This window comes from Periplaneta americana, chromosome 2 (assembly GCF_040183065.1).
Source record: "Periplaneta americana isolate PAMFEO1 chromosome 2, P.americana_PAMFEO1_priV1, whole genome shotgun sequence".
Lineage (NCBI taxonomy): Eukaryota > Metazoa > Arthropoda > Insecta > Blattodea > Blattidae > Periplaneta > Periplaneta americana.
In genome coordinates this window covers 191,332,705-191,346,704 of record NC_091118.1, presented here as the reverse complement: position 1 = coordinate 191,346,704, position 14,000 = coordinate 191,332,705, and the positions used below count along the sequence as shown (strand labels likewise).

Sequence of the window (14,000 nt, the reverse complement as noted above, 5' to 3'; positions counted from 1 at the left end):
CCTTACAAACAAGATATATAGCCATGATTAACGAGTACTTATACCAGATTATTGAATTTCCGATTATACTAAATTGCAGCCTGTATAAATCAATCCAAACTCGACAGCAGAGTCTTCAGCCACTGCCTCATTTGTACAGTCCTGCGTTTGATTACCTACAGCCTCCAAGCAACCCGCAACAGTGTAGATATGTATGGCGTACAGCTCGGCGGCAACCAACACTACTTAGTGCAGGTCTGCTCTTCAGTGAACATACGAAAACAAAACAAAGGTATGCAGTTGGATATGAGTGCTCCAATACAAAAATTTGATAACGAGTACGTCATTAGGAAGGAAGAAGATATATTTTATCAGAAAAAATGAAAAATTTTTCATTTGAAACGCTTAAAATACTTACAGTCATTGATTGTAATCTGTAGAGACTTGTAAAGCAATCCCTCATAATTTGATTTACTTTAAGTTTGTGCTGACGTTTTTTATTTGTTAATTCCAAACTTTAATTAGATCTAAAGTATCTAGATTCGTTTTACTTATGGTGAAAATGAGAGGTAAACAAATTCCGGGCGCCAGGTAGCCATGGCGACTAAAAAAATTTATGTTACACCTGAATTTTCATTGAGTTCGAAATTTTTTAAGACTTCAGTTTCTTTTATGTCACTATGACTAATACATAATGTTAACAAAAGCGGTTGTGGAAAGAAAGTCAAATGTGCTTTTTAAATTAATATGGATACATTTGTTGCGCATCTCAAGACATTGTCATACGTACCTTCAGAACGTCTCTGAGGTTGTGTATTGCTTTTGCATAGATGTTTAATATTTGTTTAATACTAGGAAATTGGATAAGTAGTGGCAACAGTGTGTAAATCAGTGCTCCTAGCGGTGGCCATTGAAATCTTGTGCTACGTAATAGAGCAGCGATTGTTTCATAAATTTTGCAATATTGAAATTCTCGAAGTAGTCATATTTTATAAATTCAGTGGCTGTGTTTGATTTGTAGTAAACAATACAGCCCTGAAGTTATGAACAAAAACATTCGAGTTGCAAGAGAAAAACATGCAACTCAGTGCTTTAGGGCATTACAAGAAGCCTGTGGTAGAGAAGTCCTACCATACTGAACTATCGCAAGTTGGGTGGAAGAGAGGCATTCGCTTTCAATCAGGAGTTGACATCAGAAGAGCTTTAGATTGATCAGTGAGAGAGATACCCAGAAATGCTGCTGCAGATGGAGTCCGCCATTTTCCAAAAATTTGCCAATGCATTATTGACATGGCAGGAGACTATATTTGAATTATGTAATGTCAAAAGTAATCTAAATAAATTCTAAAGTCAATGTTAGGTTGAAAATTTGCTCTATTTGCCACCAGTTACTGATAAAATCCATCAATTTGTGAAAGTGTATATAGGAAATATTTAATCTATATGATTCATATAAATGTATCAGGTAGAAAGTTACTCTTACAAGGCAAGCTCACAATGCGATAATGGGTATTCACAACGATTTTCCGCCCATACCTTGAATCTGAAATAATAAATCTCCCTACAAATTGCTACATACGAAGAAGACCTACCCTTCGAGATATGATTTAAAAAAATCGCTTGACACTCATATGTCTCATACTTCCATTGCCATCGTGAAGAAGGAAATGTTTAAGGCACCAAATGTTTATGCATTGACCACAAAATCAGGGAGGCTAATGAAAACTAACCTCTTCAAGTGGTTTCAAGAAGTATACTTTCCATCTGTCAGTGATGATAGCATTCTTTTAGTAGACTGATGGACTAGTTACCGAGGCAGAGAGGCTATAGAAAAAATAACTCGAGGAGGTAAAACGGTAGAAATGTTACCAATTCCAAAGAACATAATTCCGACTGTTCAGCCTCTTGACGTTTATGTCTTTAGGCCTTGGAACAATTTTATTTGGAAGTTCTCTGATAGTGTTTTGTTACTTGGCACGAATATTATATTACATCTTAAAGATAATGTTATAAAATTACAGTCCTTAACACATAATCAGTTTTCATCTCCTAATTATGTAAATGAGTTTAAATATGGTTGTCATAAACTCGGGTACCTTGACAACAAACCTGATAAATTCGTCACCCCTGTAGAACTCTGTTTTCACGTTGATGTAAAGAACTGCTCTAAAGCTAACTGTGAGGAACTTGTTTTTCTGAAATGTTCGTAATGCAAAGTTCAACTGTATTTTCAGCATTTTTGCAACGATTTCCACTACTTTGAGTAATTTCAGGTATGCTTGCATTTCCTTACCATTTCTTCATATACTGTTCTATAGTCATTTTCATGAATATTTTGTACCTGATATGTCATTTTCATAACTTATATTGTATAAGCCAGTGATGTCAAAGCAAGCGCATTTTTCTGACCTCGACGTAGTGCGCGGGCAGTAAGCGCAAAGTATGGAAAGAGGAAGGGTTGTGTATATGAATAAGCAACCTGTTGGATTAAGAAAACAGTGGTGTACAAACTTCATACGGAACGTGAAATTTTATGTCGTTATTTTTACATGGCTTCTTTCTGTTTAATATTATCTTGAACTCTTCTATTCCTTCATACCTGCCGTCTCGCTTCACTTACCTTTCTTCCCGCCACAATCTGAACACACGCTCTCGTCATGAAACAATACTAACAATACCATTCCATCGTACCTCCTCATACTCATCCTCTTTCACAATAGCCCTGCCAAGACTCTGGAATTCGCTACCTGCTAGCATCAGGGACTGTCGAAATAAAATTGAATTCAATCGCAAACTTACTAGGCACTTGGTCAGTAATTGATTTCTTGTAAAGAGTTTCCTTAATCTATCACAAAATATTTCAATATCCAGTAATTTCATCACTATACAATTTTGTTATTCTAGGTTTAATTTGTAATTCAGTAAATATAAAATATGCTTTGTTTCGCTATGGTAAATTATCTAGCTGTAATTAGTGAGGTAATCTTTTCGTACTTTGATTTTTATTGTAATTGTAATTGTAAATTTAATACTAATTGTAATTTTATTGTTCATATTATAGTTGGGATCTCCTGGTAGAGGGACAGAGAAGGCCTGACGGCCTTATCTCTACTAGGTTAAATAAATAAATACTAATACTAATACTATATTGTCTGTAAAACAAAAGTACTAACACTGATTTCTTAATATTGCAGTTGTGTTTTAAATCTTAATAACACAATAGAGAGTTAAGAAGGAAAATTCACTTAAATTCCATAGTAGTATAATATTATACTGCATTAAGTTGATGAAACACATCATTCATAAAGAAAGTGATATTCCAAAGAAAGAGATTGAGTATGACATGATAAGTTGGAATTTATATTGATGGTATCTTTAGCCTTATAAAAGTAATCAATAAACTAATTAAAACAATGTTACAGTACAAAGCAAAGTTACCTAGGTACTGTATCTGTTTTAAGTGTAACTAATAGTACATAACAAAACTCTTATCGCATTATGCTTTTAAGGTGATATTTGTGAGCAACTTCCTATCATCGGAATATTAAATTATGTTCTCGAAATTTGCTGAAGCTATAGAGCTGACATTTTTACAACACATGGGCACGTATCTTTTGCTTATGATGTAACAGTAGCTGCTTTGTTAATTCACTTCCTTACAAACAATTTCCATGCGAATATTTTCAAAATTTTCCATACACTATCTTCAGTAATACCTATATACGGTATATTAGATTTACGAAAACATTCTGTAAGGCTACTAAATAAATAGGCCTATACCTGAAAATTTCACTTTTCTATACGAAAAGTTGAGAAAATATTTCTTTTGAATGAAGAAATCAAACTTGTGAAAAATGAGCATTAAAATTAAAACTTACATTCCTATAATGCACTTATACTTCTCAGGCAAATATAAAAATTAATATGGATACAGTTTTAATAAGTTGTCTTCCATTTATCTATTGAATCAATGCTGGTCATCCCTGAATATAGCTCGACCACCTCTTTGGTCTGCCTCTTTCCTTTCCGCTGTAAAGTGCTCAGGCTACTAGGCTTTCTCCGGATGTAGAAATTTATAGGGAGGTTCTTATTTCAAATGGAACGTATGAGGGAACAATCGTTGTGAAAATGCATTATCATTTGGTGAGTCTTCCTTGTTAGCATAACACTGCACCTTTATGTTGACGTTGATTTTTAAGGACATCGCCATTTGCGCGCGGAGATTGGAATTGTATAGCACAAGAGGCTTCAGTTGTAGGTCTTTTTGACATTTTGTAAAATATAAAATAGAGAAACATTGAAGGTTCTTAGAAGTATTTTGTGTTGTACGCAGAATATTGTTAGGAGGGTTGTTACTAAAATTTTGTACAATTTACACTATCGGTATTCTAAATGTTCTGTATTATTATTATTATTATTATTATTATTATTATTATTATTATTATTATTATTATTATTATTATTATTATTATCTTGTAGTATATTTATTAACATCGTTATAAAATCTTCGAAAAGTTATTTTTTTTTCGGTCATCAATTTTTAACAAACAAGTTAAATTTGATATTGTGTCGGCTTCATTTTATTACAAGGTTGGTAGGCCTACTGGGCGGTAGGTCTCCCTTACGGAGTGCTGCACTGGACTTAAATTGCTCGCTTGAACTCGGTCGAATGTCGCATGCTCGAGTGAGATAAGATCGGTCGTGATACGCTCGTAATAAATAGAAGCACAGTACAAGGTCATCTCATCGACATGTCTCATCTTGTATGGAGGGCGACAGATAAGATACACATATGTTTTGCTCACACGGTAAAAATAAGGCTTTATTTCTGCGTTTATGACAAACGTCTAATGGAACGTACCAAAACAGGAACATGAAGTTATAAATAAAATAGTATGAAAAACTTCGATATACAGTTATTATTGCTAATTAATAATTATTCAATATTTGATTTACCTCATATGTAATATGATAGGTCCATACATAGTGTTCCGCCTATATACTGCGACAATGTAGAAACGTTTTACAAAATATTATTGACATAGCAATAGATTAATAACAATATTAGTACAGAGATAACGTCACAGAACATATAATAAAACGAATAATCATGCTGCACAACTGTTACAGACGCAAAGATTGATACACTAATTATTAGAGATTATTATTATTACCAGAAAATTTGATACATTTCTTGCATTATCGTGATTGTGTTCTCCGTTTATAATAATTACATTTACATCCAATAACATCTATCAGATGTGGCAAAAACAAAATCACTCCTGTGTGGGGGGGGGGGGACATTTACCTACAACATTTATATTACATTTTAAAGCAAGTTTTGTAGTTGTACTATGGAGAGGTTAGTTAAACACTGCAAAGTTTTGAAATGATAAACATCTATGATGTTACTACACAGGTCATCACTGTAACAAGAACGAATGTCTAACGCTCGGCTTATACCGTTCGAGGATTTATCGCTCGAGACAATTTTATCCGTCATACATGTGCGCTACCTATCGGATTAAGCTATGAACTACTTGGCACTCGAGCGTAAACGTCCGATGCAGACCTCTGTCTCCCTATAATAATGATAGCATTGTTAAATTTCGAACGTGACGCAGCACCAAGCGCAGGGATTATATTCAAGCAGAGGTAGGAGGTATATGCCTTATGCCGACGTAGATTTTGTTACTCTGACGGTAAAAAGTTAGAGAAGGGAAAACAATTATGGAGTAAAAAATATTCAAATCTAAATACATGTTATTTTTTTAAGTTCAAGGAGGAGTTCAAACCGGTAAACCCCTCTTGCCTACGTCCTTGGAGGTATTTTTACGTTTCTTACATTTATTACGCTATTTATGCGCTTTACGCCCTTCTTATAGAAAACCCTTTTTACGCGTCAAGTACCAACTTTAAATGTAGAGTAATGAAATGATTTTAATTATTTTACGATCAAAATGCACTGCAAGTAAATTATTATTATTATTATTATTATTATTATTATTATTATTATTATTATTAGGCCTATTATTAATAGTAATAATAATAATAAGTTCCGCGCCGTGGCGTCGTGGTCTAAGGCATACTGCCTAGAACTTGCGTTAGGAAATGCGCTCTTGTTCGAATCCTCGTGAGAGAAGAAATTTTCTCATCAAATTTCTGCCAGTGCATAGAACCGGTGCCCACCCAGCATCGTGATACACTTGGGGAGCTACAATAGGTAGCGAAATCCGGTTGCGAAAGTCTAGAGAATTATTGTGCTAACCACACGCTACCTCCAATCTGGTTGGATGATCGTCCACCTCTGAATCGGCATGTGAACGTGAGGCCAACACCCGTCGGTCTGGGTCCTTCAAGGGCTGTGAAGCCACGGATTATTATTATTATTATTATTATTATTATTATTATTACTATTATTATGTTACCGTATACTTATTAATATCCATATAAAATTTTTGAAACGTAATTTATTTCAGTCATTCAATTTTAACAAACAAGTTTAATTTAATATTGTGTGGGCTTCATTTTATTACAAGGTCGGTACTCGGCTGTAGATTTGTCTATAATAAATATAGTATGGTTATAATTCGAACGTGCTGCAGCACCAAGCATAGAGATTATATTCAAGGAGGAGTAGGAGCACTATGCCTTACATCGATGTAGATCTTGTTACTCCGACAGTGAAAAATTTGAGAAAGGAAAACGATTTTGGATAAAAGAAAATACTCAGATCTAAATATGTCTCTTTATTTAGTTCAAGGGGAGTTCAAAACCTTGGGTAAGATCCTGGAGGTATTTTTTACGTATCTTACATTTATTACGCTAATTATATATTTTACATGTCGTGTACAAAACCCTTTCTACGCGTCAAGCATCAACACTAAATTAAATAATTTTAATTATTTTATGAACAAGATTTATTGCAAGTAAATTCCGAGCTTTCTACACTCAGAGACTATAGTTCTCTGGGTAACAAGTTTGTCACACATTTCAAGAGTAACATATTTCAGATGATGCATCAGTGAAACAGAGAAGGGTTATTAAAGAAACATTGCTACTGATTCGTTTATTTCGATTTCCTCATAAACATTTTTCCGAGGTGTGCATCTTCATGTTTCTTCATTCGATGTCTTCACGGCGTTGTCGTTGGTGCAGCCGTTGTCGTTGGTGCTGCCGTTGTTGCTGCGGCCGTTGTTGTAGTTGGTGCTGCGGCCGTTGTTGTTGCTGCAGTTGTCGTTGTTGGTGCTGCAGTTGTCGTTGTCGTTGGCGCCGGTGTGGTTGTTGACTTGTGTGGGTGATGATGTGGATAATGGTGTAGTGGAAAACGGATATGAAAGTAAGGGAGCGATGGTAGCCTTGCGAGAGCAGGCTGTGCAGGATGGAGGTAGCCGTGTTGGGTCCCTTGATGTCTCCCAAACCCTACACGTCCTCCGAAGCCTCCAAACCCGCCGTGGTGGGCGAATGTGGTATACACGCAAAGCACCAGGAACACGAACATCTGGGAACATTAGCAAATCTCTAGTGAAGTATAACGACAAGCTGATTCTGTGGCTTTTTACAAACTTTCTAGGGAAGATGGAGAAGATAATTATGATCAACTCTGAATTAGAAAACCGTGTCCAGAAACGTTTCCTTTGATAATTACAGAACGTAATGTGTGTGCTAACCTTTCTAAGTATAACATCAAATGGCCACGGTAGAGTAAAAATTATCAATGAGAACAAATTGAAAACAAATTGAACACAAGGATTACGAAGAGAATACGACTAGAAAAAGGGAAATACAGGAAATACAATGGGCATAAAATGAGATCCAGAGGAGAACAAGTGGAATACAAAGAGAACAAGAAGTGAAATACAAGGAGGAAAATTAATACAAGAGGAACAAATTGAGTACACGGAGAACAAGGAGTACACAAGGAAAACAAGTTTAATGCAAGAAGAATGAGGTAGTACAAGAAGATTGATGGAAATACAAAGAGAACATAGTAAAAGCAAACAGTACAAGTTGGAATACAAGGAGAACAAATTTAGTACAAGGCGAACAAGGAAAATACAAGGAGAGAACATGAATACAAGGACATAGAGGGAATAAAAGCAATACAATGAGAACCATGGGAGTGCAAGAAGAACAAAGGGAATACAAGGAAAAAAGTGGAATACAAGGAGAACAAGGAGAATACATGATAACAAGAATAATGCAATGGAACTAAGTGAAATACAAGGAAATAAAAATGGAATATGGTGAGAACAATGGTAATACAAGGATAATAAAAACAAGACGTTGAATAAAAAGAGAAGACATTGAATACAAGGAGAAGAATGAGAATATAAGGGTAATACATGGAGAACTAAGGGTAGACAAGGAGAATACGTGGAGGAGAAGGAGCGAGTGGTACATTTTTATGTAACGATCAATTCCAAAATTACCCTTTATAACTTGTAAGGAAAAAAGTCTTAGTTCTACATAAAAACCAAAAGTCTAAAACAGCAATTCAATTAACGAGAACCTTAGAGATTAAGGAGAGGCAGAGGTGAATATTTCAAACTCCACAAAATTTATCCGATTTGTTTGAAATTGATCATGGATACTAAGTATGTTCTTAGTAATGGATATACCAAGTTTAAACCTTCTAAGTACAATAGTTCTGTAAATATTAATAATTTTATAAAACTATATATCGTTTGATATAAAATGCTCCATGCACAATATTGTAAGAATTCAATATTTCTTTTTATTTACATGTTCAGAGAAGGTATATAAATAATGATAAGTATTAGTTTATTATGGGAATAATATAGTAATACAGTTATATTGGTTTTAATTTCATATTTTTAAGGGCAGAAAATCAAAAACTAACATCGGAATATGAAAATAAAGATAATAAAAATGAGGGGAAAAAAACAAATTTTCATTTTTTCTTCAGTTTTGGTCGAAAATTTCACCTCCGCCTCCCCTTAAATCATGAAGAAGAAGATGTAGGCATAGTTTAATAAAACATTTAAAGACAGAGTCAGGCATGCAGACATTCAAAATAATAGTAACATACAAGACACATAATAATAATAATAATAATAATAATAATAATAATAATAATAATAATTCTTTACTTATCCTGACAGAGTTATGGCTGTGAGGCCTTCTCTTCCACTCAAACAGAGGATGAATACGTTTTGAGAGATAAAGTAAGTGATGTAATCAACATGTGGAGAGAAGGGGGATACCGGAGTAGTGAAAGCGATCAAAGAATAGAAACCCACAAGTAGAAGGTCTCAGTGTAGACCTCTCAAAATAAGGCATGAATGTTGGGCATCTGAAGAACATGAGGCGTACTTAAATGAACAGGCTTCTAGCACAAATTTAGTGAGAAAATAAGAGAAAGACATAGGTTAATTGGGTAGTCTTCTGCATCGAAGTATCTGGTACATTCTGAAATTTAATTCAATGAAGATTGCACTGTTTTGAATCTCTTCTAGACATTATGTTAGATAGTTAACTAAATATATGGTAAATCAAAACAAATTAATTAATTTTCCAAGTACAAGTGTCTGTCTATATTTCCATTGGAATCTATTACTTTAAAGTGAGAATATAATCTTAAGAAACAAGAGAGGACTTACCACGTTGTTGGCCATCTTGTAGTATAATACCCAACGATAAGACAGGAATGTATATATACGTGGTGGGTGATGTTTGTACAGGTGGATCTTTAAATAACAACTTAAGGCTAAGAATAAATCACTTCTCCGCCTACGAAACATGCTTACAAACAAGATATATAGCCATGATTAACGAGTACTTATACCAGATTATTGAATTTCCGACTATACTAAATTGTAACCTGTATAAATCAATCCAAACTCAACAGCAGTGTCTTCAGCCACTGCCTCATTTGTAGAGTCGTGCGTTTGGTTACCTCAACCTCCAAGCAACAGTGTACGAGTAGATATGTATGGAGTGTAGCTCGACGGCAATGAACGCTACTTAGTGCAGGTCTGCTGTTCAATGAACATACGAAAACAAAACAAAGGTATACAGTTGGATATGAGTGCTCCAATACAAGGATGTGGTAACGAGTACGTCATTAGGAAGGAAGAAGATATATTTTATCAGAAAGAATGGAAATTTTTCATTTGAAACTCTTAAAATTTTTACAGTCATTGATTATAATGTGTAGAGACTCGTAAAGCAATCACTTATCATTTGTTTAGTTTAAGTTTGTGCTGATATTTTTTCATTTGTTAATTACAAACTTTAATTAGATGTAAAAATATCTAGATTCGTTTTACTTATGGTAAAAATAAGTGGTAAACAAATTCCGGGCGCCAGGTAGCCATGGCGACTAAAAAATGTTACTGGTACCTGAATTGTGTATAGAGTTCAAAAGTTTTCGAGACTTCAGTTTCTTCTATGTCTCTAGGACTAATACATAATGTTAACAAAAGCGGTTGTGGAAAGAAAGTCAAATGTGGTTTTTAAATTATTATGGATACATTTGTTGAGCATCTCAAGATATTTTCCTAGATGTCTACAGAATGTCTTTGAAATCGTGTATTTGCATTGCATAGATATTTAATACTTGTCGATAAGTAATAGCAATGGCATTGTTCCTATCGGTGACCATTGAAATCTTGTACTACGTAATAGAGCAGCGATTGTTTCATGAATTTGCAATATTGAAATTCTCGAAGTAGGTATAGTTTGTAAATACAGTGGCTGTGTCTGATTTGTAGTAAACAATACAGCCCTAAAGGTATGAACAAAGGTGCTTCATAAAAGTTCAAATTGCAAGAGAAAAACATGCAACTAAGTGCTTTAGGACATTAGAAGATGCGTGTGAGAGAGAATTCTACTATATTGAACTATTACAAATTGGGTGGAAAAAGGGCATTCGCTTTCAATTAAGAGTTTACATCAGAAGAGTTTTAGATTGATCATTCATTCATTCATTCATTCATTCATTATTAGCACTACAGCCCATGAAGGGCCTGGGCTTCCTTAATCAGTAGAAACTATTCATCTCTATCTTGAGCCCGTTGTCTCCATCTCTTGCATCCAACTCTCCGCAGATCATCCTCCACATACTGAAGCCACCTCAGCCTTGGTCTTCCTCTCTTCCTTAATCCTCCTGGGTGTCCATATAATGCCCGTTTAGGTAGTCGGTCTTCTGGCATACGTTCAAGACGTCCCAACCATCTAAGTCTGCCTTTTTTAATGAAGGAAACTATACTCGGCTCTCCATACAGTTCCATTAGTTCTTTATTTGTTCTACTTCTAAACTGACCATTTTCAAAATGGGGACCATGTATCTTTCTCAGGACTTTTCTTTCCCAAATTGCTAGCATATTTTCATTATTTATTGTTAGATTGATCAGGAGAGAGATATTGAGAAATGCTGCCGCAGATATAGTCCGCCGTTTTCCAAGAATTTGGCAAGGTATTGTTGACATGCCAGGAGACCATATTTGAATTATGTAATGTCAAAAGTAATCTAAATAAATTTAGTGTGAAACAGTAACTATATTGCCGTTACTTTTCGAATGTCCTAGTATGTTTCTATGAATGTATCTTTATCTTAGCTTAAATGGTTTTCTTATTGGATGTTTGGTTAAAATGTGGTGGTTTCTGAAAGTAAAAAGCCTATATCCAGATTTTTTTTTTTTTGTTTTGTCTTTCCCTGCGTTATAAGTTGCCTTTATATGAATACTTTGTTATTGTTGTTAATATATCCAACTGATATTTTTTACTTGAGTATTGTCCCTGCTGTTCACCGACTTACACTCACAGTTACGTGAATAAACAGATGTAAACACACAGTACTGGAACATTTGGTGAGGCTGTTGAACTCGCAACTAGCTCTCCGCACCCAGCATTTCAAGTATGATCGATGTACACCTAACTTCTATTCAAAGTAACCAGACTTACTCGTATTATCAAGCTCTTGCATTCTTGTTCATGATCTCGTTTCCGCGTTCCTCTTCGCTATTCCAGAGAAGAGGACAGACTTATTGGAAATTTCTCTTAGTTTTAATTCTTTCTGTTCCACGCCGTAGCGTCGTGGTGTAAGGCATCATGCTTTCGACTCATGTTACGGAATGCGATCTGGTTCGAGTCCTTATGGGCAAATAATTTTCTCATGAAATTTCGGCCAGTGTATGGGACCAGTGTCCGCCTAGCATCAAGATGAAGTTAAAGAGATATAATACGTAGCAGAATCCGGTTTCGAACTCCAGCTATTGGAGTGATCATTGTATTCACCACCCGTTAATCCATAATGTTTACATCTGCTGAGGCATGTGGACATACGCCAGCAGTCGACAGGAAGCCATGGTTCTTCATCACATTATTACTACTACTACTATTATTATTATTATTATTATTATTATTATTATTATTATTATTATTATTATTATTATTATTACCATCATCATCATCTTACGGTTTTATTATTACTATCATTATAAAATCTTCGAAATTTTTTTTCAGTCACCCAATTTTTAACAAGCACGTTAAATTTCATATCGTGTCGGCTTCATTTTCTTACAAGGTAGATACTAGGCGGTAGGTCTCCCTATAATAAAGATGGCATTGTTATAATTCGAACGTTCCGCAGCACCAAGCACAGGGATTATATTCAAGGAGGGGTAGGTCTATGTCTTACGTAGATGTAGATTTTGTTACTCCGAGAGTAAAAATTAGAAAAGGGAAAACGAGTATGGATTTAAAAATATTAAAATCTAAATACATGTTATATCCCGGTAAACCCCCCTTTCATACGCCCCTGGAGGTATTTTTACGTTTCTTACATTTATTACATTATTTATGTTTTTTACGCGTCATATAGGAAACCCTTTTGCGCGTCAAGTACCAACCTTAAAATAAATGTAGAGTAATGAAATAATTTTAATTATTTTATGAATAAAATTTATTGCAAATAAATTATTATTATCATTGTTATTATTATTAATGTTATTTTGATTATTATTATTATTATTATTATTATTATTATTATTATTATTATTATTATTAAGTTCCGCGCCGTGGCGTCGTGGTCTAAAGTGTAAAAACATGTTGGAGTTGTTCATCTCGCCTCTCAGAGTAGCGCATGTCGCCGTTCACCTCGCCATGCATCTCGCATCTCGCCTCAGCAAAACATAGTGAAGCAATTCACCTCGCCATGATTCTCGCCGTTACGCGGACAATGAGTACAGATGTGAGATTCTCCATGAATACGTGGTAAATACTAATAAATTTATTGGTCGTACCTATTAGTACTTAAAAATGTTTACAAATTCTGACAGTGATGGCTATTTATCTACGAGTAGGTACTGCAATGAAGTGGTGGTTACTTTCCAACAGAAGAAGAAAATACAGCGTGCATCCAATCAATAAGGAGCGCACTAAACTTGGTGAATTCTGTAAATTATATCAGCAGCTTAAGGCATTTCCAGATAGATTTTACGAATATTTAAGAATGTCTCAGTCAACGTTCAATTACATCTTGATGCTAATAGAACGTAAAATCCAAAAAGTGTGCACTAACATACATAAACACCAATCAGTTCATTCATTCATTCATTCATTTATTTTATTCCATAGATCTTACATGAGCAATGAAGCTTTAAGATGTGGAACATGTAAACATTTTACAATATTACAATTACAATTTTTACAAATTTTTATAGTTTTACAATTTAGTAATTTTCTACAATGTTTACAATGTTGTACAATTTTTTTACATTTTGGCGAGATGTAGTGAGATGAAATGAGGTCCGAGGATTCGCCAAAATATTACCCGGCATTTGCCTTTTCGGTGGGGGAAACCTCGGAAAAACCCAACCAGGTAATCAAATCAAAGGGGGTAATCAAATCAAAGGTGTTGATGCCAAGGACTCGCCATAGACCATCCGGTTTCAGTCCCATGGCTGTGGAAAACCTCGGAAGAAACCAAAGTCCAAAGGGGGATCCAACCCAAGCCCGAACGCAGCTCCGGAACAGCAGCCCAGCGAGTCTGCCGA

At 34.8% G+C, this 14,000-nt stretch overlaps 2 protein-coding genes across 3 annotated transcripts in view; one reads left to right on the top strand and one right to left on the bottom strand.

The window, feature by feature from the left end:
- The window catches only part of LOC138694978 (LIM domain only protein 3-like), a 913,591-nt gene that overhangs the window by 737,306 nt on the left and 162,285 nt on the right, over positions 1-14,000 (top strand). The window lies entirely within an intron of this gene.
- On the bottom strand, positions 6,714-9,646 carry LOC138694969 (clathrin coat assembly protein AP180-like). Its single transcript, XM_069819195.1, has 2 exons — positions 9,603-9,646; positions 6,714-7,480 (listed from the first exon to the last, which is right to left on the bottom strand). The coding sequence occupies exons 1-2, from the start codon at positions 9,615-9,617 to the stop codon at positions 7,115-7,117; spliced, it is 381 nt and encodes a 126-aa protein (XP_069675296.1). The 5' UTR covers positions 9,618-9,646; the 3' UTR covers positions 6,714-7,114.